Below are 24,625 nucleotides of genomic sequence, written 5' to 3' on the forward strand. Positions count from 1 at the left end.
AAGGAACCAAGATCTTTATCATCCGAGCTATAAATAAGGGCTCCAAATATTCAAAAATGTTTCATATTTATCTCTTAAAATCTAAAACATTACTTAACTTCTCAACTCTCATAGTTCCCTGGGGAATCTCTTTGAACTTCACCATGTTGCTATGTGTTTCCCTCCCAATCATTCAGGCAAAAAGAAAAAAAAGATAGATAAGATACAAAAAAAGAAAAAACAAAATACCCCCCGACTAATGTTGTGAATGAAAAGATACACAACACTACCCCCCTCCATTGTGCGGGTCGTGGCTGTTGCCACGCTTGCACACATGAATAACGTAGCGATTGGTCAGTGTTTCTTCCAGCTCCCCCGTAACAAAAAGTTATATATATATAGAAAAAAGTTAATGTTATTATTCCCAGCTAATATTCCTCAAATTTTAACCTTTCTTCCCCTCCCTCATATAATTAATAATATATTTATATATTCATCCGCCTAAAAATTCAACAGGCCTAATCCTTGATCCAGTCTTCATCTTCAATCCATCTCGCTCCCCTAAGTTTGTTCTTGTATCCGGTGAACATTTGGAGAATCTTGCACAAACTCCTCCGCTTTCCGGTAATCGTCAAAAAATCTTTTTTCTCCACCAGGCAAGAAAATCCTCAAGGTTGCAGGATAACGCAATATAAATTGATAACCGTGATCCCATAGGGCTTTTTTCACTGGATTAAACTTCTTCCTTCTTTTCAAAAGTTCATAACTTATGTCAGGGTAGAAAAAAATTTTCTTCCCCTCTATCATCAGTGGCCCTTTTCTCTTCTTGGCAGCTTGGGCAGCCGCCTGTAGAATCCTTTTTTGTCTTGAAATCTTAAGAATTTTATTAAAATTGATCGTGGATATTGGTCATCTTGTGGTTTTGGTCTTAGAGCTCTTTGTACCCGCTCAATTTCAATTGATCGGTCTTCCTCTTTCATTTGCAAGGTTTTCGGGATCCATCTTTGAAAAAATTCTATTGGATTATCTCCCTCTATACCTTCTTTAAGACCAACAATTTTAATGTTATTACGTCTACTAAAATTTTCCAACACGTACACTTTCTCCAAGAGTTGATTTCTTTCCGTGTTCTAGACAAGCACATTATTTTCTGTTTTTTCCACTCTATCGTTAATATGCTCGATTGTTCTTTCCATCTTCTGAAGTTTCTTATCCATTTTATCCTGTCTTTTCATAGCTTTATCATAGCACATCTTCACATCTCTAAGCTCTGTTCTTAATTTTCTTAATTCAGCCGTTAATTGCAATAAAACCTCTCTTATGTCTCCATCGTCTCCTTTACTTCCAATCTCTTCCAGTTCTTCCTCCTCTTCTTCATCTGTATTCTCTGCGGTATCCAATTCTGACTGAGTCACTTTCAGTTGCAGTGGCCGTCGGTTCTTGTAGTTTAAATTGTGTCCATTTGCGCATGCGCAATTCCGGCATCTTCTTCCGAGAGACCGCTACTGCCGCCATTGCTCCCCGTTCTTCTACGCCAGAGATAAAAGGTGTCTCCTCTGAAGGAGATCCAACCTGAATCCGAGGCTCCATCGCTGCAGTAGGTCCTTTTTTCTTCCCATCTCGCGACAACTTCACAACAATGGATTTCTTCTGTTGCGGTTTACAAGGCATATCGTAGCGTAGTCTTACAAAGTTTATAAGTAGTTTTCGGAAAGTATTTATTAACTTTACTTTGTTTAAACGGTACTTTGCTGATTTTTTACGGGAGAGCTGGATTTACACGTCTCAATTCTACGTCATCACGTGACGCCCCCGTGTAGCCTCTTATTGATTTATCCCCATCCAAGGAACTTCTGTTATCTTGGGTATAAAGGTGATAGCACATTTTTTTCAAAAGCACCATATTGAACCTATTGAATCTCTTATTGCTCCTCTCCCATCTGCCGTGTTAATTTGCGTGTATTGTTGTTTAAACTTTAAAATAAACAATCGTGAAAATCAAAGTTTCTCGCTCATTCCTGATCTCCTAGAAGAACCCAGGGTTGGAAGTAACTGAGATCTGACAACTCTATAAACACTAGTTCGGCCATGGCTGAAGAATGAGTGCAGTTCTGATCATCATGCTATGGGAAGGAGGGAACAGTGCTGGAGAGGATGCAGGGGAGATTTCCCAGGACATTGTCTGGGATGGAAGGTTTCAGTTTAGAGGAGATAAAGGATGGGCTGGGCTTGTTTGGAGTGGAGAAGGATGAATGGTGAATCTGATTCAGACGACTGGATAACTGGGAGGCCTCGACTCCAGTCGGTGGGTTGAACTGCTGTGTAGCTCAGTGCGTAGTTGGCTAAAATAAAGCAGGAGGCTAGACATGGAGTAAAGCTCCCTCTGCATTGTCCCATCACACATTCCCAGGATGAGACACAGAGTGCAGCTCCCTCTACACTGTCCCAACACATACTCCCAGGGTCAGACGTGGAGTGAAGCTCCCTCTACAGTGTCCCAGCACACACTCCCAGGGTTAGACAGAATGAAGCTCCCTCTACACTGTCCCATCACTCACTCCCAGGGTCAGACGTGGAGTGAAGCTCCCTCTACACTGTCCCATCACTCACTCCCAGGGTCAGACACAGAGTGAAGCTCCCTCTACAGTGTCCCATCACACACTCACAGGGTCAGACGTAGAGTGAAGCTCCCTCTACACTGTTCCATCACACACTCCCAGGGCTAGACAGAGTGAAGCTCCCTCTACAGTGTCCCATCACACACTCCTAGGGTCAGACACAGAGTGAAGCTCCCCCTACATTGTCCCAACACACACTCCCGGGGTCAGACACAGAGTGGAGCTGTGCTGACTGAGCTGGGAGAAATCGAGGCAAAACTACTGGATAAAGTTCGTGGAATACTTTGGAGGTGGCTCTAGAAGTCTCTTGGACAATTGAGTGAGTGACGGCGTTGGTGTGGAAGCTCGGTGTGGAGTTTTACTGCCGGTTTGGACTGAGTTTGTTGGCGGCTGCTAACTGTGTAGCTCCCAGCTGCGGCCGCTGGCAACTCGCCAGGAAGCCGGTTCACTCCAAAACCGGAGGCAAACGCCGTCGTTCCCCCAAATTGACATCGGGGCAACGTTCCTCCTCCTTTATCTTCCTGATTTTCGTCCGGTGTCAGGAGCCGGAGCATCTGAAAGGACGTTTTGACCTCTCCCGGCCTGGGTCTCTGCAAGCCCGACGGAGCCTTTCCTGGCGCCGAGCCAGCGAGGAACTGTCGACTGCAAACTTTCCCGGCCAGTTATTCGACTCGCTCCAGGACTTCTAACTGGCATCGCTGTAAGATTCTCGGACTGGAAAGAGCACCAGCATGCCGGACCGGTCTCCAGGGAGTCGCGGGCCTTCGGGGAGTTACGCAAGGGCGGCTGCCTCCCCGGCCTCGGACAACGCCCTGTTTCGGACGGTGAAGGTGGAACGCGGGGTGCAATGTATTTTGCGCCCTGGAATGACACTAGAAAAGTGTGCGGAGGCAATGGAGGACCTTGTGGGGAAAGGTGGTATTCTGGCCACCGAAAAGGAGTTCGGAAAGGTGGTGTTCTATCTGGCGAATGAAGAGCTAGTGCACCGGGCCCTAAGCAGGGGAGTCACGGTGGACAACATCTTTTTACTTATGGAGCTGGTAACGGCCCCCACTCAACTTATCGTGCTTAGGCATGTTAACCCTTTCATTCCAAATGACGACCTGCTTCCCCCACTGGCCCGTTTAGGGCAAGTAAGGTCGGAGATCACTGCCATCTGACACAAATTTAAGAGATGCACCCTTCGCACCGTAATCTCTTTCCGGCATCAGGTATTCATGCAGCTGGAAAGGGAGAGCGATGTTGAGGGCTGGTTTACTGTCCGGCACGAGGGAGTAGATTATCAGGTATACTGGAGCTCTGAGCGCCCACAGTGCCATGTGTGCAGGGAGGTGGGGCACTTTCGGAGGGACTGTCCTACCACCTGGAACCCGAGGGGAGCCCACTTCAGGCACCAGTGCCCCAGCTACCTCTGCCCCTGATCCTACTCCTGCGCGTGCGCCTGCGCCTGCATCTGACCCTGCCCCCACCCCTGATCCTGCCCCGGCCCCTCACCCTGCCCCTACCCCTGTCCCTACTCCTACGGTTGGGTCGGTCCCTGCTCCTCTCCCTGTGGTTCAGGTGGGGGATGGGGTGGAGGCTGTGCGGAGTAAGGAGGCAAAGAAGAAATCCAAACACCTTAAGAAGTCGGCCTCTGAGGCCGCAGAGCTCACGCCCATTTCGCCTGAAGTGGAGCGTGGGGCTCGGGGAGGTGTGCAAGCAGACGGGGCGATGGAAACAGAAAGCACTGCCCCATCGGTGAATCCTGCACCTGTGTGCTCCTCCGGCGTGAAGAAGAGAAGGGAATGTTCCGGCAAGAGGGCAGGGGAAGTAGATGCGGGGGAGTCCCAGGAAGGGGTGGGAATCCTGGCGGATGTTAGTTCCAAACCTGAGTCCCCAGATGTAGCCACCAGCCCTGGGGTAGATGGTGTGGTTGTGCAGAAAGCTTGTGATAGCCCTGTTTGCACAAATGAGGCAGCCCTGGAGGCCTCCACCCAGGACCTACAAGTCAGTGCCTCTCTGGAGGCAAGTGTACCGAATAGTGTAAGAGGAGACGAGACTAAGCTCTCTCACTCTCAGCACCAGGCTGCTTGTGAATCCCTTGGACCAAAGGTGCCGGGTTCCCCTCTATACCTGCCCCCTGGGGAGGACGATATTCTGTGCACGTCCACCCCAGCAATAAATGTCTTGCAGGGAGTTCCTGGGGATTGTCCCTCCACTGTCGCAAATGTGGATGAGGTTGATGCGACGGTGGAGCGGGCAGGTAAGAGCGAGGTGCCCGCTGCGCGGTATGGGTCACAAGTGCAGCCATCTATTGGAACATGCGGGGAGGCCGATGGGGATTCTGTCTGCAGTGACGGGTTGGAGGGGGACTCCTTCGATAGTGAAACAATGGACATCCTCACCCCTCCTGAGAAGTCACAATTGATACCTGTAGAGGAGATTAACCATTTCATTCTCACCTCTGAGGGTGCCAAGCACCGGCCTCAACTAGCCTCGCTTCGCTGGCCCAGCATGCTGAGGCTGGTGAGGTCCCTGCGAGTCATCCTCAGATGAAAGGAAAAGGGGAAGAGGAATGCGGTGTCGGGGAACGACAGAGGGCAACTAAAATCTTTCCTAGATGACCTAGTAAGGGACATCAGAGGGAGAAGCAGCCTCGCTCCTATGGGGGATGGTGGGTCACAGGGTGTCGCTGGTACCGCTCGAGCCCGGAAGGCAAAAAGTATCCTTGCTTTCTTTCGGGACAGTGTGGTGGAGGGCGCCTCCGCTCTCACCGGAATGGGCACAGCTGCTGAGGCCGAGTGTACTCCCGACATGAAGCTTACCATAGCTAGTCTCAATGTAAACGGCAGCAGGGGTCCTCTTCGCAGGCATAACAATTTCTCAGTGCTCACTGATAGGCGGTACACGGTGAGTTTCCTACAGGAAACCCATACCATCCCTGGGGACGAGTCTGCTTGGCTCCTGGAGTGGCAGGGCAGGGTCTACATGAGCCACGTCAGCTCCATTTCTAGCGGGGTGGCGATCCTGTTGGCCCCGACCTTCCAGCCAGTAATTGAAAGGGTCCAAGACGTTGTGCCTGGCCGTCTGCTCCACCTGGCTGTGCGCCTGGATGGCGTACCATTGCATTTTATCAATGTGTATGCTCACAGGCGCGGTGTGATGCAGCCACGCCTATTCTGTCAGCTGTCCACCCTGCTGAGTTCCATCGATCCTGGGGACTGCGTCATCCTCGGGGGAGACTTCAACTGTACCCTCGAGGCGGAGGACCGCTCGGGCCTCCAACGCGACCCAGCATCAGCAAAAAGGTTAAAGGAGCTAGTCGGTTCCTTTGACTTGGTGGACAGCTGGTGGAATCTTCACCCCAACTCTAGCGCCTTCTCGAGAAGGTCTAGAGAAGGAGGTTCCAGGATAGACCGCATGTACATCTCTCGGGCCTACGTCTCCCGCGTGTCGGCGTCCTCCATGCAGCCAGTGTCGTGCTCGGATCATCACCTTGTGTGAATGGAATTTATTCCACTACACCCTCGGGTGGGATCCGGGTATTGGCATTTTAACAACCGGCTGCTGGAGGACAGCCGATTCCGGGATTCGTTCCGAGTGTTCTGGGTCTCCTGGAAGGAGAGGCGGAGAGAGTTCTGCTCCCTACGGCTATGGTGGGATGTGGGCCAAGCCCACATCCGGTTTTTAAGTCGGGAGTATACTAGGGCGTCGACAAAGAGGCGGGGCTCTTAGACAGAGCAGCTTGAGAGAGCGTTGCTTGACCTGGAGTCCCGCCTCGGTCCGACCGCTGGAGACCAGCAGCTGTGGCAGGAATACCAGAAGAAGGACGCACTAAGGAACCTGCAGCTCCAGCAGTCCCGAGGTGCGTACGTGAGGTCACAGATCCAAATGCTGCAGGATTTGGACCGTGGCTCACCCTTCTTCTACTCGTTGGAGAGGTGGCGGGGAGTTCAAAAGCAGCTAGTGGAGCTGCTGGCTGCCGATGGCTCCTCCATCACGGACCCTGATGGAATTAACAACGAAGTCCGTTCATTCTTTCGGTCCTTATTCTCGCCTGATCCGTCAAATGCGGAGGTGTGTAGTGACGTCTGGAAGGATTTGCCTAAGGTCAGCCCAGAGGACGCAGTGCGTCTGGACGCCCCCCTGACTCGGGAGGAGCTGTCCACTGCCCTTCGGCAACTCTGGAGGAGAAGTCCCCTGGCTTGGATGGACTGAGTGTTGAGTTTTATCAGGCTTTTTGGGATGTCCTGGGGGATGATTACTGCCTTGCCCTAGGGGAGAGCCTAGCCACCGGAGAAATGCCCCTCTCATGGCGGAGAGCTGTTGTGGTCCTACTGCCCAAGAAGGGAGACCTCCGCCTGCTAAAGAACTGGCGGCCGGTCTCCCTCTTGTGCACGGACTACAAGATCTTCGCCCGGGCAATGGCCAACCGTCTGGGTTCGGTAATTGGACAGGTGGTCCATCCTGACCAATCTTACACAGTCCCGGGCCGCTCCATCCAGGACAATGTCCACTTAGTACGGGACCTGATCCACGTGCTCCAGGAGACTGGGACCCTGGCACCGTTTCTTTCTCTTGACCAGGAGAAGGCGTTTGACCGGTGGACCACAGTTTCCTGGTGGGCACCCTGCAGGCTTTTGGGCTCGGACCACACTTTGTGGCCCGAGTTCGGCTCCTGTACTCTGCCGCAGAGTGCCTAGTTAAGATTAACAGATCATTGACAGGACCTATTCCCTTCCGAAGAGGAGTGCGTCAAGGGTGCCCCATGTCTGGTCAACTGTATGCGATCTGTGTCGAGCCATTCCTCAGCCTTCTTCGGCGAAGCCTGACAGGTCTGGTTCTGCGCGAACCAGTCATGGAGGTCGTCCTTTCAGCCTACGCCGATGACGTACTCCTCATGATAACAGACCCCTGTGACCTGCGGAGGATGCGCGAGTGCCAAGATGTTTTCTCGGCGGCACCCTCCGCGAGGATCAACTGGGCAAAATGTTCCGGACTCTTAGTAGGCCAGTGGCAGGTGGACTCCCTGCCGGAGGAGATGAGAGCTTTTGAGTGGAGCACCAGATGCCTTCTCTATCTGGGAGTCTACCTGAGTCCTTCTGGGGAGACCTGGCTGGCGAACTGGCAGGACCTGGAGACAAAGGTCATGGCCCGGCTAGGGCGCTGGTCAGGCCTTCTCAGGGTGCTTTCCTATCGAGGCAGGGTGGTGGTCATAAACCAGCTGGTGGCCTCCATGTTGTGGTACCGGATAGTCACCTTGGCCCCCCCTGTCCCTTTTGTTGCGAGAATACAGAGGAAGCTAGTGGACTTCTTCTGGGGTAACAGGAAACACTGGGTCTCTGCAGAGATTCATGTACGCCGAGCACCCTCCCAGGTGGCACGTGTTGCCGACTTTCTTCCTCCGGAGGGGCTGCTGCCTTCACGAAGATATGCAGCTACCACCGGCGGGCGTCAGCCGTGCTGCTCTGCAGAGGCTGCCCGGCTTCTATCAGGACCTACTGAGAGTCTGGAACATGGTTGCCTCAGGCCGGGAATCTCCTCCTCTGGCAGAGGGCAGGGTCCTGGCTGACCCTTGCCCTGTCTCAAAGGATGTCAGTGCGGCTCAGGTGTGTGGAACGACTCGGGCTGAGCTGCTCGTCGGGCCCAGGCCCCGCAGCCTTACCCAGGAGCCGAATCCACACAACTTCAGCCGTCTTTCCTCAACACCCACAATCCCATTCAGGGATGCAAGCAGGAGGTACCTTGGCGACACGCCATGGCGGTCGGTCTTCCCACCTGGAGGTGAGGGGGGTCCCCAATGGAAGTCCCTTTACAAGGGAGTCCTCCCCATGCACCTTAGGGATCTCGGCTGGAGGGTGCTGCATAAAGCGGTGCCCTGCAATAAGTTCTTTAGTTTGTACCCGGATCTCCCAGCCGCGTGTCACTTCTGCGGGCTGGAGGAGACCATGTACCACATGTACGTGGAGTGTGTGAGGCTGAAGCCCCTTTTCGCGTATTTGTGTGGGCTGCTTCTCGCCTTCTGGTTGCATTTCAGTCCCACCCTATTCATATATGGTCATCCAGTAAGGAGGGGGGCACAGAGGGATGAGGATGTCCTTGTCAACTTGCTCCTGGGGCTGGCGAAAATTGCCATCCGTGGCTCCTGGAAAAGGGTGGCAGGAGATTCTCCCCGGGCGGACTGCCTGGCTATGTTTAGGGGGTATGTTTGTGCCCGGGTGAACATTGAAAAGGAATACGCACAGTCCACGGCGACCGTAGAGGTGTTCCAGGACCGATGGGCTCCGCGGGGTGTAAATGCCATCATTGATGAGGATGGCAATATATTGGTTTAACATGTATTGTCTGTTTGTAGTGTAGTAAATGTGTTAATCACTGATTTTGTAAATATTGTATAGCACCGACATTTGTAATAAAGAATTTGTTTAAGAAAAAAAGGGCTAGACAGAGTGAAGCTCCCTCTACAGTGTCCCATCACACACTCCTAGGGTCAGACACAGAGTGAAGCTCCCTCCACACTGTCCCAACCCACACTCCCGGGTCAGACACAGAGAGGAGCTGTGCTGACTGAGCTGGGAGAAATAGAAGGAAAACTACTGGATAAAGTTCGTGGAATACTTTGGAGGTGGCTCTAAAAGTCTCTTGGACAACTGAGTGAGTGACGGCATTGGTGTGGAAGCTCGGTGTGGAGTTTTACTGCCGGTTTGGACTGAGTTTGTTGGCGGCTGCTAACTGCGTAGCTCCCAGCTGCGGCTGCTGGCAACTCGCCAGGAAGCCGGTTCGCTTCAAAACCAGAGGTGAACGCCGTCGTTCCCCCCATTGACATCGGGGCAACGTTCCTCCTCCATTATTTTCCTGATTTTCGTCCGGTGTCGGAGCCGGAGCATCTGGAAGGACGTTTCGACCTCTCTCAGCCTGGGTCTCTGCAAGTCCGACGGAGCAGAGCCAGCGAGGAACTCTCGACTGCAAACTTTCCCGGCCAGTTATTTGACTCGCTCCAGGACTTATAACTGGCACCGCTGTAGGATTCTCGGACTGGAAAGAGCGCCAGCATGCCGGACCGGTCTCCAGGGAGTCGCGGGCCTTCGGGGAGTTACGCAAGGGCAGCTGCCTCCCCGGCCTCGGACAACGCCCTGTTCCGGTCGGTGAAGGTGGAACGTGGGGTGCAATGTATTTTCCGCCCTGGAATGCCACTAGAAAAGTGTGCGGAGGCAATGGAGGACCTTGTGGGGAAAGGTGGTATTCTGGCCACCGAAAAGGAGTTCGGAAAGGCGGTGTTCTATCTGGCGAATGAAGAGCTAGTGCACCGGGCCCTAAGCAGGGGAGTCACGGTAGACAACATCTTTTTACCGATGGAGCTGGTGACGGCCCCCACGCAATGTATCGTGCTTGGGCATGTTAAGCCTTTCATTCCAAATGAGGACCTGCTTCCCCCACTAGCCCGTTTAGGGCAAGTAAGGTCGGAGATCACTGCCATCCGACGGAAATTTAAGAGACGCACCCTCCGCACCGTAATCTCTTTCTGGCGTCAGGTATTCATGCAGCTGGAAAGGGAGGACGACGTTGAGGGCCGGTTTACTGTCCGGCATGGGGGTGTGGACTATCAGGTGTATTGGAGCTCCGAGCGCCCACGGTGCCATGCGTGCAGGGAGGTGGGGCACTTTCGGAGGGACTGTCCTACCACCCGGAACCCGAGGGAGCCCACTTCGGGCACCAGTGCCCCAGCTACCTCTACCCCTGATCCTACTCCTGCGCGTGTGCCTGCGCCTGCATCTGACCCTGCCCCAGCTCCTCACCCTGCCCCTACCCCTGTCCCTGCTCCTACGGTTGGGTCGGTCCCTGCTCCTCTCCCTGTGGTTCAGGTGGGGGACGGGGTGGAGTCTGTGAGGAGTAAGAAGGCAAAGAAGAAATCCAAACACCCAAAGAAGCCGGCCTCTGAGGCCGCAGAGCTCACGTCCATTTCGCCTGAAGTGGAGCGTGGGGCTCGGGGAGGTGCGCAAGCAGACGGGGCGATGGAAACAGAAAGCGCCGCCCCATCGGTGAAGCCTGCACCTATGTGCTCCTCCGGCGTGAAGGGGAGAAGGGAACGTTCCCGCAAGAGGGCAGGGGATGTAGATGCGGAGGAGTCCCAGGAAGGGGTGGGAATCCGGGTAGGGGTTGGTTCTAAACCTGAGTCCCCAGATGTAGCCACCAGTCCTGGGGTAGATGGTGTGGTTGTGCAAAAAGCTTGTGATAGTCCTGTTTGCACAAAGGAGGCAGCCCTGGAGGCCTCCACCCAGGACCTACAAGTCAGTGCTTCTCTGGAGGCAAGTGTACCGAATAGTGTAAGAGGAGATGAGACAAAGCTTTCTCATTCTCAGCACCAGGCTGCTTGTGAATCCCTTGGACCAAAGGTGCCGGGTTCCCCTCTATACCTGCCCCCTGGGGAGGACGATATTCTATGCACGTCGACCCCAGCAATAAATGACTTGCAGGGAGTCCCTGGGGATTGTCCCTCTACTGTCGCAAATGTGGATGAGGTTGATGCGACGGTGGAGCGGGCAGGTAAGAGTGAGGTGCCCGCTGCGCGGTATGGGTCACAAGCGCAGCCATCTATTGGAACATGCGGGGAGGCCGATGGGGATTCTGTCTGCAGTGACGGGTTGGAGGGGGACTCCTTCGATAGTGAAACAATGGACATCCTCATCCCTCCTTAGAAATCCCCATTGATAGCTGTAGAGGAAATTAAGCATTTCATTCTCACCTCTGAGGGTGCCAAGCACCGGCCTCAACTAGCCTCGCTTCGCTGGCCCAGCATACCGAGGCTGGTGAGGTCCCTGCGAGTCATCCTCAGACGAAAGGGAAAGGGAAAGAGGAATGCGGTGGCGGGGAACGACAGATGGCAACTAAAATCTTTCCTAGATGACCTAGTAAGGGACATCAGAGGGAGAAGCAGCCTCGCTCCAATGGGGGATGGCGGGTCACAGGTTTTCGCTGGTACCGCTTGAGCCCGGAAGGCAAAAAGTATCCTTGCTTTCTTTCGGGACAGTGTGGTGGAGGGCGCCTCCGCTCTCACCGAAATGGGCACAGCTGCTGAGGCCGAGTGTGCTCCCGCCATGAAGCTTACCATAGCTAGTCTCAATGTAAACGGCAGCAGGGGTCCTCTTCGCAGGCATAACAATTTCTCAGTCCTCAGGGATGGGCGGTATACGGTGAGTTCCCTGCAGGAAACCCATACCATCCCTGGGGACGAGTCTGCTTGGCTCCTGGAGTGGCGGGGCGGGGTCTACATGAGCCACGTCAGCTCTATTTCTAGCGGGGTGGCGATCCTGTTGGCCCCGACCTTCCAGCCAGTAATTGAAAGAGTCCAAGACGCTGTGCCCGGCCGTCTGCTCCACCTGGTTGTGCGCCTGGATGGCGTACCATTGCATTTTATCAATGTGTATGCTCCCAGGCGCGGTGTGATGCAGGCGCGTCTATTCTGCCAGCTGTCTACCCTGCTGAGCTCCATCGATCCTGGGGATTGCGTCATCCTCGGGGGAGATTTCAATTGTACCCTCGAGGCGGAGGACCGCTCGGGCCTCCAACGCGACCCAGCATCAGCAAGAAAGTTAAAGGAGCTAGTCGGCTCCTTTGACTAGGTGGACACCTGGCAGAATCTTCACCCCAACTCTAGCGCCTTCTCGAGAAGGTCTGGAGAGGGTGGTTCCAGGATAGACCGCATATATATCTCTCGGGCCTATGTCTCCCGCGTGTCGGCTTCCTCCATGCGGCCGGTGTCGTGCTCGGATCATCACCTTGTGTGGATGGAATTTATTCCACTACACCCTCGGGTGGGATCCGGGTATTGGCATTTTAACAACCGGCTGCTGGAGGACAGCCGATTCCGGGATTCGTTCCGAGCATTCTGGGTCTCCTGGAAGGAGAGGCGGAGAGAGTTCTGCTCCCTACGGCTATGGTGGGATGTGGGCAAAGCCCACATCCGGTTTTTATGTCGGGAGTACACTAGGGGGTCGACAAAGAGGCGGGGCTCTGAGGTTGAGCGGCTTGAGAGAGCGTTGCTTGACCTGGAGTCGTGCCTCGGTCCGACCGCTGGAGACCAGCAGCTGTGGCAGGAATACCAGGAGAAGAAGGACGCACTAAGGAACCTGCAGCTTCAGCAGTCCCGAGGTGCGTACGTGAGGTCACGGATCCAAATGCTGCAGGATTTGGACGGTGGATCACCCTTCTTCTACTCGTTGGAGAGGTGGCGGGGAGTTCAAAAGCAGCTAGTGGAGCTGCTGGCTGCCGATGGCTCCTCCATCACAGACCCTGATGGAATTAACAACGAAGTCCGTTCATTCTATCGGTTCTTATTCTCGCCTGATCCGTCAAATGCGGAGGCGTGTAATGAGGTCTGGAAGGATTTGCCTGAGGTCAGCCCAGAGGACGCAGTGCGTCTGGACACCCCCCTGACTCGGGAGGATCTGTCCACTGCCCTTCGGCAACTCCAGAGGGGCAAGTCCCCTGGTTTGGATGGACTGAGTGTTGAGTTTTATCAGGCTTTTTGGGATATCCTGGGGGATGATTACAGCCTTGTCCTAGGGGAGAGCCTAGCCACCGGAGAAATGCCCCTCTCATGGCGAAGAGCTGTTGTGGTCCTACTGCCCAAGAAGGGAGACCTCCGCCTGCTAAAGAACTGGCGGCCGGTCTCCCTCTTGTGCGCGGACTACAAGATCTTCGCCCGGGCAATGGCCAACCGTCTGGGTTCGGTAATTGGACAGGTGGTCCACCCTGACCAATCTTACACAGTCCCGGGCCGCTCCATCCAGGATAATGTCCACCTAGTATGGGACCTGATCCAGCTACTCCAGGAGACTGGGACCCCAGAAGCGCTTCTTTCTCTTAACCAGGAGAAGGCATTTGACCGGGTGGACCACAGTTTCCTGGTGGGCACCCTGCAGGCTTTTGGGCTCGGACCACACTTTGTGGCCCGAGTTCGGCTCCTGTACTCTGCCGCAGAGTGCCTAGTTAAGATTAACGGATCATTGACAGGACCTATCCACTTCCGAAGAGGAGTGCGTCAAGGGTGCCCAATGTCCGGTCAACTGTATGCGATCTGTGTCGAGCCATTCCTCAACCTTCTTTGGCAAAGGCTAACAGGTCTGGCTCTGCGCGAACCAGACATGGAAGTCGACTTCTCGGCCTACGCCGATGACGTACTCCTCATGCTGACAGACCCCTGTGACCTGCAGAGGATGCGCGAGTGCCAAGATGTTTTCTCGGCGGCATCCTCTGCGAGGATCAACTGGGCGAAATGTTCCCGACTCTTGGTAGGCCAGTGGTAGGTGGACTCCCTGCCGGCGGAGATGAGAGCTTTTGAGTGGAGCACCAGACGCCTTCTCTATCTGGGAGTCTACCTGAGTCCTTCTGGGGAGACCTGGCTGGCGATCTGGCAGGACCTGGAGACAAAGGTCATGGCCCCGCTGGGGCGCTGGTCAGGTCTTCTCAGGGTGCTTTCCTATCGAGGCAGGGTGGTGGTCATAAACCAGCTGGTGGCCTCCATGTTGTGGCACCGGATGGTCACCTTGGCCCCCCCTGCCCCTTTTGTCGCGAGAATGCAGAGGAGGCTAGTAGACTTCTTCTGGGGTAACAGGAAACACTGGGTCTCTGCAGCGGTTCTGAGTCTCCCAGTAGGAGAGGGCAGACAGTCGCTGGTGTGTGTACGCACACCACTGGTGGCTCTCCGCCTCAGAACTCTGCAGAGATTCCTGTACGCCGAGCACCCTCCCAGGTGGCACATGTTGGCGACTTTCTTCCTCCGGAGGGGCTGCTGTCTTCACAAAGGTATGCAGCTACCACTGGCAGGCGTCAGCCGTGCTGCTTTGCAGAGGCTGACCAGCTTCTATCAGGACCTACTGAGAATCTGGAACATGGTTGCCTCAGGCCAGGAAACCCCTCCTCTGGCGGAGGGCGGGGTCCTGGCCGACCCTTGCCCTGTCTCAACGGATGTCAGTGCGGCTCAGGTGTGTGGATCGACTCAAGCTGAGCTGCTCGTCGGGCCCAGGCCCTGCAGCCTTACTCGGGAGCTGAATCCACACAACTTCAGCCGTCTTTCCTCGACAGCAGGAGGTACCTTTATGGGCTGCTGCTCCACACCCTCCACTTCCTTGCCCTTGTCCACCGTCCCGACACGCCATGGTGGTCAGTCTTTCCACCTGGAGGTGAGGGGGGTCCCCAATGGAGGTCCCCATTTATGAGGGAGTCCTTCCCATGCACCTTGGGGATCTCGGCTGGAGGGTGCTGCATAAAGCGGTACCCTGCAATAAGTTCTTTAGTTTGTACATGGATCTCCCAGCCGCGTGTCACTTCTGCGGGCTGGAGGAGACCGTGTACCATATGTACGTGGAGTGTGCGAGGCTGAAGCCCCTTTTTGTGTATTTGCGTGGGCTGCTTCTCGCCTTCTGGTTGCATTTCAGTCCCACTCTATATATTGTCATCCAGTAAGGAGGGGGGCACAGAGGGAAGAGGGTGTCCTTGTCAACTTGCTCCCGGGGCTGGTGATAATTGCCATCCGTGGCTCCTGGAAAAGGGTGGCAGGAGGTTCTCCCCGAGCGGACTGCCTGGCAATGTTTAGGGGGTATGTTTGTGCTCGGGTGAATATTGAAAAGGAATACGCGCAGTCCACAGCGACCGTAGAGGTGTTCCGGGACCGTTGGGCTCCACGGGGTGTAAATGCCATCATTGATGAAGATGGTAATACATTGGTTTAACATGTATTGTCTGTCTGTAGTGAAGTAAATGTGTTTGTCACTGTTTTTGTACATATTGTATAGCACCGATATTTGTAATAAAGAATTTTGTTATATAAAAAAAAGGGTCAGACACAGAGTGAAGCTCCCTCTTCACTGTCCCATCAGACATAAAGAGTGAAGCTCCCTCTACACTGTCCCATCACACACTCCCAGGGTCAGACACAGAGTGAAGCTCCCTCTGCACTATCCCATCACACACACTCTGAAGACAAGGACAGCATGGTTTCGATACAGATTAACTCTCCCTATTCACTATCTTGTCACACAGGCCCAGGGCAGGGACAGCTGGGAAGGAGGATAGGCACTCCCTGGTAGAAGGGTGTCCACTCCTGGTACACTAGGGATCTGTGAAATTGTTGCATAGAGTGGTGCCATATAACAAATTCATTAGTTTGCACAGGGATCTCTCAGCTGTTTGCCGGCTTCTGTGGACTGGAACAGACCGTGCACCAACTACACATGGAGCATGGAGGCTCCATGCCCTTTCTGCAGATCTGCTGGGGCTGCTCCTCGTCCTCTGTTTGCATTTTAGCCCCACATGCAGGCAGCCAGTAAGTGGGGGGTTAGGGTAGGATGTCTTAGTAAACCTGCTCCTGGGGCTAGCAAAGATAGTTATCCATGGGTCCTGGAAAGTGGGTTGCGCAAACGGGTTTATGGGGTGGACTGTCTGGTGACGCTATCTGATGTCCACGCCCAAGTAATCATAGACAAAGAAGAATCGGTGGTGGTGTTCCTGGACTGCTGGGCAAGTCAGGGGATAAATGTTGGGCACGTGGCCAAGTGGTTAAGGCGTTCGTCTAGTTATCTCAAGGTTGCTAGTTCGAGCCTCAGCTGTGGCAGCGTGTTTGTGCCCTTGAGCAAGGCACTTAATCACACATTGCTCTAGTCTGTGTGAGGAGTGGCGCCCCACACAGACTTCCAATCTGCGCCTTGTAAGGCATGAAAATGCCCGACGCAGGCCTCTCGTGGTCTGAGTCGATGTTTCCTCCCTCCCTAGATAGAAACACAGAAAACCCTCAGCACAAAACAGGCTCTTCGGCCCACAAAGCTGTGCCAAACTTGTCCTTATCTTAGAAATTACTTAGGGTTACCCACAGCCCTCTATTTTTCTGAGCTCCATGTACCTGTCCAGGAGTGTCTTAAAAGAACCTATCGTATCCGTCTCCACCACCGTGACCGGCAGCCCATTCCAAGCACTCAGCATTCTCTGCGTAAAAAAAAAACTTATCCCTGACATCTCCTCTGTACCTACTTCTAAGCACCTTAAAACTGTGCCTTCTCGTGCTAGCCATTTCAGCCCTGGGAAAAAGCTTCTGACTATCCACACGATCAATGCCTCTCATCATCTTATACACCTCTATCAGGTCACCCCTCATCCTCCTTCACTCCAAGGAAAAATAGCTGAGTTCACTCAACCTATTCTCATAAGACATGCTCCCCAATCTAGGCAACATCCTTGTTAATCTCCTCTGCACCCTTTCTATGGCTTCCACGTCCTTCCCATAGGGATGGGAATGTTTTAATTTAGTTTGTGTTAGCTACAGTAACTATCTCTATGTCTGTTGTGCATAGTACAGTAAAATGTAATTCACAATTAAAGTATTTCTGTTAAGAAAAAAGGAACAACAGATACAGATAAAAGGGAGTTCCCGTTTTTGCTTCTATCTACAACAACGGGCTCCACTGTAGACTCACCCAGTTGTAGAGTTCACATTCAAGAGACTTTCCACCTCTTCTGTAAGGTGGATAAAGCCCCATGTTCTCTCCTCACTAACGAATCCCCAAGGCCACCCCCACCCCCTCCCCAACAGTGACCAGGCCACTGGTGTTTTGCACCCTGCTGGGACAGGGTAATATTGGGTAGTTTAAGTGTGAGAAATCTGATGTTTACCCAGTCTCAGTGTCAGCAAGCAGACACTGCCTCTCCCCCTGTCCTGGTGTCTGTCATAATGGGAACAAACAGGGAAGGCGAGGGATCGTCATCCAGTGCCTTACCTCTTTTGCCAGGAGGTAGGGGATGGAAGGCACCTTCACATCAATCCGATTCTCTCCGTAGAACAGCTTCCTGCAGGAAGATACAACACCAGCATAGAGGTAATGCTCGTCCCACAGGGCCGCGCCTCTCCACCCTACAGAGCTTCCACATCAGTTCCCTGATAGCAGAGCTCTCCCTACCCCTCTCCTCTGCCTTCAGTGCCCCCTCTTCCATCTCTCCATCTCATTTCCTTCAGAACTTTCTCCTCCCTCAGAAATCATCTCTTCCCACCCACCAGAAACCCCTTCCTGTGGCCCTGAACTTACCCTCTCCCTCTGAAATTATCTCTTCCATCCACTAGGAACCCCCTCCCATGTCTCTGAACTCTCCCTCTGCCCCTTAAAAATCTCTCCTCCCCCACCCCCATTTCAATTCAACTTCCCATTTCCACACCAACATATCTGTCCTTGGCCTCCTCTGTTATCACGTCAAGGCCAAACGCAGGTTGGAGGAGCAACACCTCATATTCCTTCTGGGTAGCCGGTATGAAGATCAATTTCTCTAACTCTCGGAAATTAAGAGGAGCGACACTGTACAGCAGCGGTTAGCAGGTGCTCCGGTTTCCACTCACACTCCAAAGACACACAGATTAGTAGGCTAACTGGTCACATGGGTGTCACTTGGTGGCAAAGGCTCAATGGGTCAGAAGAGATACCATACTGTATCTCTAAATAAAAATAAATACTAACCTCTCCCCTCTGCTCTTTTTACATTCCCCAATCTGGTTCCCCTCTAACCCCCACTCTTCTACTCACCTGCCCCTCTCCTCCCCTTGGTCGCCCCCTTCTTCTCTTCCTTTCATGTTCCACTCTCCTCTCTTATTAGATTTTTCCTTCTTCAGCCCTTTACCACTTCCACCCACCATCTCCCTCGCCTGGTCTCTCCCATCACCTGCTAGCTCCCACTACTTCTCCTCCCCCCATCTTCTATTCTGGTTTCTGCCCCCTTTCTTTCCAATCCTGTTGAAGGGTCTTGGCCTGAAACATCAACTGTTGCCTGACTGCTGGGTTCCTCCGTCATTTTGTGGGTGATGCCCCTGTCCCTCATGACTTTCCCGCTCCCTATCCTACAGAGCCCACCCTTCCCCTCACCCTGAAACAAACCTTGTCCCTGAACCCTTCACTGTAGGCTCACCCATCCCACCCAACTCTGTTCCAACACTAAACACACATCCGCATCTCGTTATTCCCTAGACCCTCCTTGAGGACCCCCAAACCCTTCCCTCTCTGACGCCGGGTCACCATTCCTTTCCTACCGGTAGTCCTTGCAGTGGGAGGAGAGCCCAGCACTGTGGTAGGTGTAGATCGCTGAGCACGAGGTCCCCTCCTCCAGCGCCACCAGTCTGTGGAACTCCTGCCGCCGCTGGCTCCACAGGTACTTGACTTTATGGTGAGTGAAATATCGAAGCTGTTTTGAGGGTTGGGGAGGGTGGTGGAAAGGAAACAAAATGAGGGTCAAAGCTTAGGGGAAGGGGTCAGCTTCAGTATGCAATCTGCCTGAGGCCTATCACCCTCCCTCTCAGGTGACCAGTGCTAGTGCTCCAACAGTCAAGACCCTCTCTTTTTGTACTCTGTCCTGGGGAGGGGGAGGCAGCCGGGATCTAAAGGGGTACATGACGCCTCTTCCAAGGCTGGCCAGGTAACAAGCTCTTTTACCCAGCAAGTCACAGACCTGGAGGGCACAGAGGAGGCTGCAGCTACAGTTGGGAACCCACATCTAACATCAGCTGGAGGAGAAAAGAACCCCATATCTCTGCACCACCTAGCGGGATGCCATTGAAAGGGCTGAGGGCTTCATTGGCTGAGCCAGAATTTAAATGCCCACCCCAATTGTCCTTGAGAAGACGACTTCTTGAACCGCTGCAGCCTTTAGGTCTGGGTATAACCACAATGCCGTTAGGGAGCATCATTCATAACATCTATGACCCCCAGGATTTTATATACCTCTAAGTTCACCCCTCCCTCACTCACCCTCAAAGGCATAACGTCCTAACCTGGCCAACCTCTCCCTATGACACTGGCTCCCGAGTTCCTGGATCCCTCTCGTGCGTCCCACAATCTCTTTGACCACCTACCATTAGGCGGGAGGTAACATAGCATTAAGACAAGGACCGTTAGAATGGGAAACAGCTTCTTCTCCCAGGCTGTGAGACTACTGAATTCCCGCCACCACCCAGGTCTCATCACGCATGAAGCACAATTTATAATATATATTCCAAAAGACTGACATTTAGCACAAGGTGCATTTACAACACAAGTTAAAAAGTAAACAATATAATGCTACAGGTGCTCCATGTGTGATGAGATCTGGGTGGCGACAGGAGTTCAGTAGTCTCACAGCTTGGGAGGAGAAGCTGTTTCCCTCCTAACAGTCCTTGTCCTAATGCTACTGTACCTCCTGCCTGATAGCAAAGGTCAAAGAGATTATGGGATGGATGAGAGAGATCTCAAGGGCCTGTGTAAACGGGAGAGGCTGGCTAGGCTAGGACTTAATGCCTTTGAGGGCAAGATTTTTAGATTATCTGTGGGAATATTATGCATTGGGTGACAGGCTAAAGATACATCTCTACCAAAGGAGGTGTAAGCCTCTCCTTCCCTTCACTAGCCTTCAAGTCACCCTAGGGCAAGGGCAAGGGTAGGACCTGCTTAGCACCCTCTCCCCCACCACCCTGATTAGGGTCATGTGAAGACATGGGAGCAGGTGGTGGATGGTCATGTGAGCAGCCAGTACACACCACAAGTCCTGGTTATGCAGCCACTGATGCCAGGCAGACAATCTCTGAAGAGTATTAATATTGGCTGGGGTTGGGTGGGGGGGGGGGGGGGGTCCACCCATCTTGTAAAGACACTGCCCAGAAAGAGACAATGACAAACTACTTCTATAGAAAAATTTGCCAAGAACAATCATAGTCCAGGAAAAACCATTGACTGCCCACGTCATACGACAGCGCACAATGATGATGAATATTACCCTAGGCGTTGTGCGCGAGTTATATGTATTGTGTTGCGCATCTTGGTCCAGAGGAACATTGCTTCGTCTGGCAGGATACATGTGTATGGTTGAATGAAAATAAACTTGAACCTAAATCTTCTTTATGCTCTTTCCAGCTTAATGGAAGCTTTACACGTAGAAGCTGTGCATCTATTTTCTGCCTGTGTTGTGTGTTCTTATTATGAGTTTTGGTAATTTGTTATGTGGGTTGGGGCTTGGTAGAAGCAAATGAATATAGTTATGTATTCTTCCTCTGTCTTAGTTAGTCAATGCAGTTTAGCTGAGAGGGAGTGAGCTGGGGAAATGATTTTTTTTTGGTTAACCACTTATTTACGATCTTTGCACACACACAAAATGCTGGAGGAACTCAACAGGCTAGGCAGCATCTATGGAAAAAAACAAACAGTCGCTGTTTCGGGCTGAGACCCTTCTTCAGGACTCATATTTGTTCTTATTTACAACCTTAATTATGCTAAATTAAACACTAATTACTTTTAATTCACTAAATCGCTAATGTTAAGTTTTTTTTTACTGCTATATGATCGTTCATCCTTGCTGCTGTCATGATAAAGGATCGAACGTACGTTTTTCTGACTTGGAACACAGTTAATTGGAAGCGTGTCATGCAGTGTCAACTCCCATACTCAGTCTCTCAGTGGTTTTGGTTTATTTTCAAGTAACCACTACACTGTAATGAGGTGATCAAAAAATAGAATATTTCAGGTGCAGCCTCACCAGTATCTCGTTCAATTGGAATATAACATTCCAACATCTATTCTCCGTGCTCTAAATGATGAAGACCAGCATGCCAAATGCCTTCTTCACCAACCTGTCTACCTGTGTTGTCACTTTTGGTGAACTGGAGACTGCAGATATTGAAAATCTTAAGCAATGCTCAGAAAGTGCTGGAGGAACTTGGCATGGTAGGTATCATCAATGGAAAGGAAAAAACAGTCAACGTTTCAGGCTGAGACTCTTCATCAGGACTGGAAAGGAAGAGGCCTTTTCTTCTTCTTCTGCAGCCCTCTACCTCTGCTACCCATCACCTCCCAGACTTTCACATCATTTGTCCCTCCTCACTCACCCACCTTCCCCTCTCGTTTCAACAAATATACCATGAAAAGCATTCCGACTGGTTACATCACCGCCTGGTATACAGGGAAGGAAGGTCTGGGGGATGATGATCGTGTTGTTGTTCTTTTTTGTGTGGGAGGTGGGTTTGATAGTTTTCTTTGAATGACTTATGGTTTTCTTTGTTTCGTGGTTATCTGGAGAAGACAAATCTCAGAATTGTATACTGCATAATACTTTAATAATAAATGAACCTTTGAACTTTTACGGAGGTCCCAATCACAGAATGGACAGAAGCTGCAGAGTGTTGTAGACTCAGCCTGCTCCATCACAGGCACAACTATTCCCCCCATCGAGGGCATTTTTAAAAGACTGTTGCAAGAAGGCAGCATCTATCATTACACAGGATGTGGCCTCTTCTTATCAAGGAGGAGGTATAGGAGACTGAAGACACACACTCAATGTTTTAAGAACAGCTTCCATCATCAGATTTTTGAATGGTCCATGTACTTCATTATCTTTTTCTTTTTTGCACTATATATATTTTATTATCATAAATTATAGAAATTTTTATACAAGACCATCGACATATGAGCGGAATTCAGCCATTTGGCCCATTGAGTCTGTTCTGCTATTCAATCAAGGCTGATTTATTATCCTTCTCAAACCTGATTCTTCAGCCTTTTCCCCATAAACTTTGACGCCCTGACTAATCAAGAACCTGTGCACTATACTTTTGCCACAAAACAACAAATTTCACGATATATATCAGTAATAATTAACCTGATTCTGACTTGGTCTAAACTATTATCTGCTCTGCCAGCTTGTACTCTTTCCGTACCCCTACATTTTTATTCAGGCTTCGACCCTCTTTCTTCCCAGTCCTGAGGAAGTCTTGACACAGTGTGCCGGCTGTTTATTCCTCTCCAGTAATGCTGCCTGACCTGCTGTGTTTCTCCATTGTTTTGTGTGTGTTGTCCATCGATCACCTGGGAGGCATCAGCACATAAGCAGCGGAGAACGGAAGCCATGGATTGTACCTGAATTCTTTCCAGCTCAGGAGCCTTGGGTAACAGGTCCTCCTCCAACTCGTGCTCCTCGATGACAGGGGTGGTCGGGCTGCAGGCAGGCTCCTTCTGGTCACTGGGGAGTGGTGTGTCCAGGGGCTCGTATCCCGGAACCTCCATGTTGCGCACTCGGACCCGGAAACAAGTGTGGAACTCATCCTGCCGGGGGAATGGACACAGAGCACAGGTACTTGTCACGTAGCGCAGACACTAAAAAGATACGGAAGGGTGCAGTGTGCAGCCCAATGAATGGCAGTAGGGGGCAGCCCAATCTGCTTCTGTGCACAGAACTTTCCTCTACCTGGGATATGAATGAGTATACAATTAACCCTGAGGGAGCTGAGGGCTTCACATTCCTAGACATAAAAATCACCAATAGGTTCGGCACGGTTTAGAAGGGCCGAGGTGGCCTGTTTCCGTGCTGTAATTATTATATGGTTGTTCTGACCCAACCACATTGATGTCACAGCCAAGGAAGCTAAAGAAATCCGACATGTCTCCATCGACCCCCACTCATCCCCAACCGACTTTTATTGATGTGCCATAGATAGGAGGCATCAAGGCCTGGCATGGCAACTGCTCTGCATGTGACGACAAACTAACTACAGAGAGTCATGGACATATCTAAGTAAAGCAGCCAGCGTAATCGAAGACCCCTAACCTGAACATTCTCTCTTCTCCCCTTTCTCTTTGGACAGCCAATACAAAACCCTTACAGCACGCATCCGGCTTAAGGACAACCTCTATCCCAATATTATCAGACTCTTGAACGATAACATGGACTCCTGGCTTCACAATCTTTATCATTTACCTACACTGTACTTTGGTAGATTTTACACTTTATTCTGCATTGTTACTGCTTTACTTCATTCTACCTCAATCTGATCTGAATGAAGAGTATACTTATTTATTTATTGAGATACAGCATGGAATAAGCCCTTCTGGCCCTTCAAGCCACACTACTCAGCAATCTCCTGATTTAATCCAGCATAATATCAGGACAATTTACAATGACCAATTAACCTACCCACCAGTACATCTTTGGACTGTGGGAGAAACAAGAGCACCTAGAGGAAACCCTAGTGGTTACGGAGGGAACGTACAAACTCCTTACAGGCAGTGGCAGAAATTGAACCTGGGTTGCCTACACGGTGAAGGCTGTGGTAACCACTATGGTACAGTGCCATCCAACAAATCTTTCTTCGGATCTTGGTACATGTGACAATACTAAACCAATGCACTACAAATCAACCCCAACCCTGAAGCCCATTCCTTCCACTGAAACAAGGTTACACAACATCCAAATTGTCTCCAGTAAGCACCCTCAGAGAGATACTGGAATCTGAAGCAATGCACAAATGCTGGAGGAACTCAGCGGGGTCAGGCAGCATCTGTGGTGGAGGGAAATGGGCAGTCAATATATTAGGTTGAGAACCTTCACCTGGACTAGAAAGAAAGTGAGGAGATAGTCGGGGGGGGAGGGTCTCTCAAATTCCAATCCTACGTCTCTGTTGAGAGAGGTGGAAATGGGTTAAGATTGGCCAACAGGGCTCTGGTGAAGCTGTAAAGACCAATCCCCTGCACAGTGGATACAATGGATTAGAGAAACATTGCTGAACTACAACCAAACCGTCAACTTTGGACATCAATGGACTACGCTACTCTGGCAGATAAGGGCTCAAGAAGAAGTTGAGGGGGGAAGAGGGATGAGACAGCTAGTATAAAAGTCTCTCTACTCTCTATCCTCTTTCTCTCCAGTCTAGATGAAAGGTCTTGTCCCAAAACATTGCCTATCCGTTTCCCTCCACAGATGCTGCCTGACCCGCTTAGTTCCTTCATGAGTTTGTCTGCAGGTCCAGATCCTGGTGGCTTCAATCTTCTGAGTGTCTGACCAGAAACATCTCCCTAGTACTTCACAGAAACGTTGCCATGGGGAGTGTTGGAAGATATTAGATGAATTATTGTAAGACTAAAGTCATTGCTTAATCATAATTTGTACCTTTTTAATACAGTATGTGGTGATTCGTCCCCACTTACTAGCAGAAGGTGGTCTCGCAGTTACATATACCTTTCCATTTTTCATTGGCTGAGTATTAGCAAGTTACCCACGTG

At 51.6% G+C, this 24,625-nt stretch overlaps 1 protein-coding gene across 2 annotated transcripts in view; it reads right to left on the bottom strand.

Annotated features, from left to right (window-relative positions):
- LOC140197829 (polyamine-transporting ATPase 13A3-like) overlaps window positions 1-24,625 on the bottom strand; it is a 129,278-nt gene that overhangs the window by 79,577 nt on the left and 25,076 nt on the right. For both annotated transcript variants that reach the window (XM_072258305.1, XM_072258304.1), the window contains exons 5-7: window positions 22,487-22,672; window positions 18,640-18,791; window positions 17,345-17,414 (exon numbers count right to left, since the gene is read on the bottom strand). In XM_072258305.1, the coding sequence (XP_072114406.1) occupies window positions 17,345-17,414; window positions 18,640-18,791; window positions 22,487-22,672 (408 nt within the window). The remainder of the gene's footprint in view (window positions 1-17,344; window positions 17,415-18,639; window positions 18,792-22,486; window positions 22,673-24,625) is intronic.

The sequence above is a fragment of the Mobula birostris genome, chromosome 5 (assembly GCF_030028105.1).
Source record: "Mobula birostris isolate sMobBir1 chromosome 5, sMobBir1.hap1, whole genome shotgun sequence".
NCBI classification, from domain to species: Eukaryota; Metazoa; Chordata; class Chondrichthyes; order Myliobatiformes; family Myliobatidae; genus Mobula; species Mobula birostris.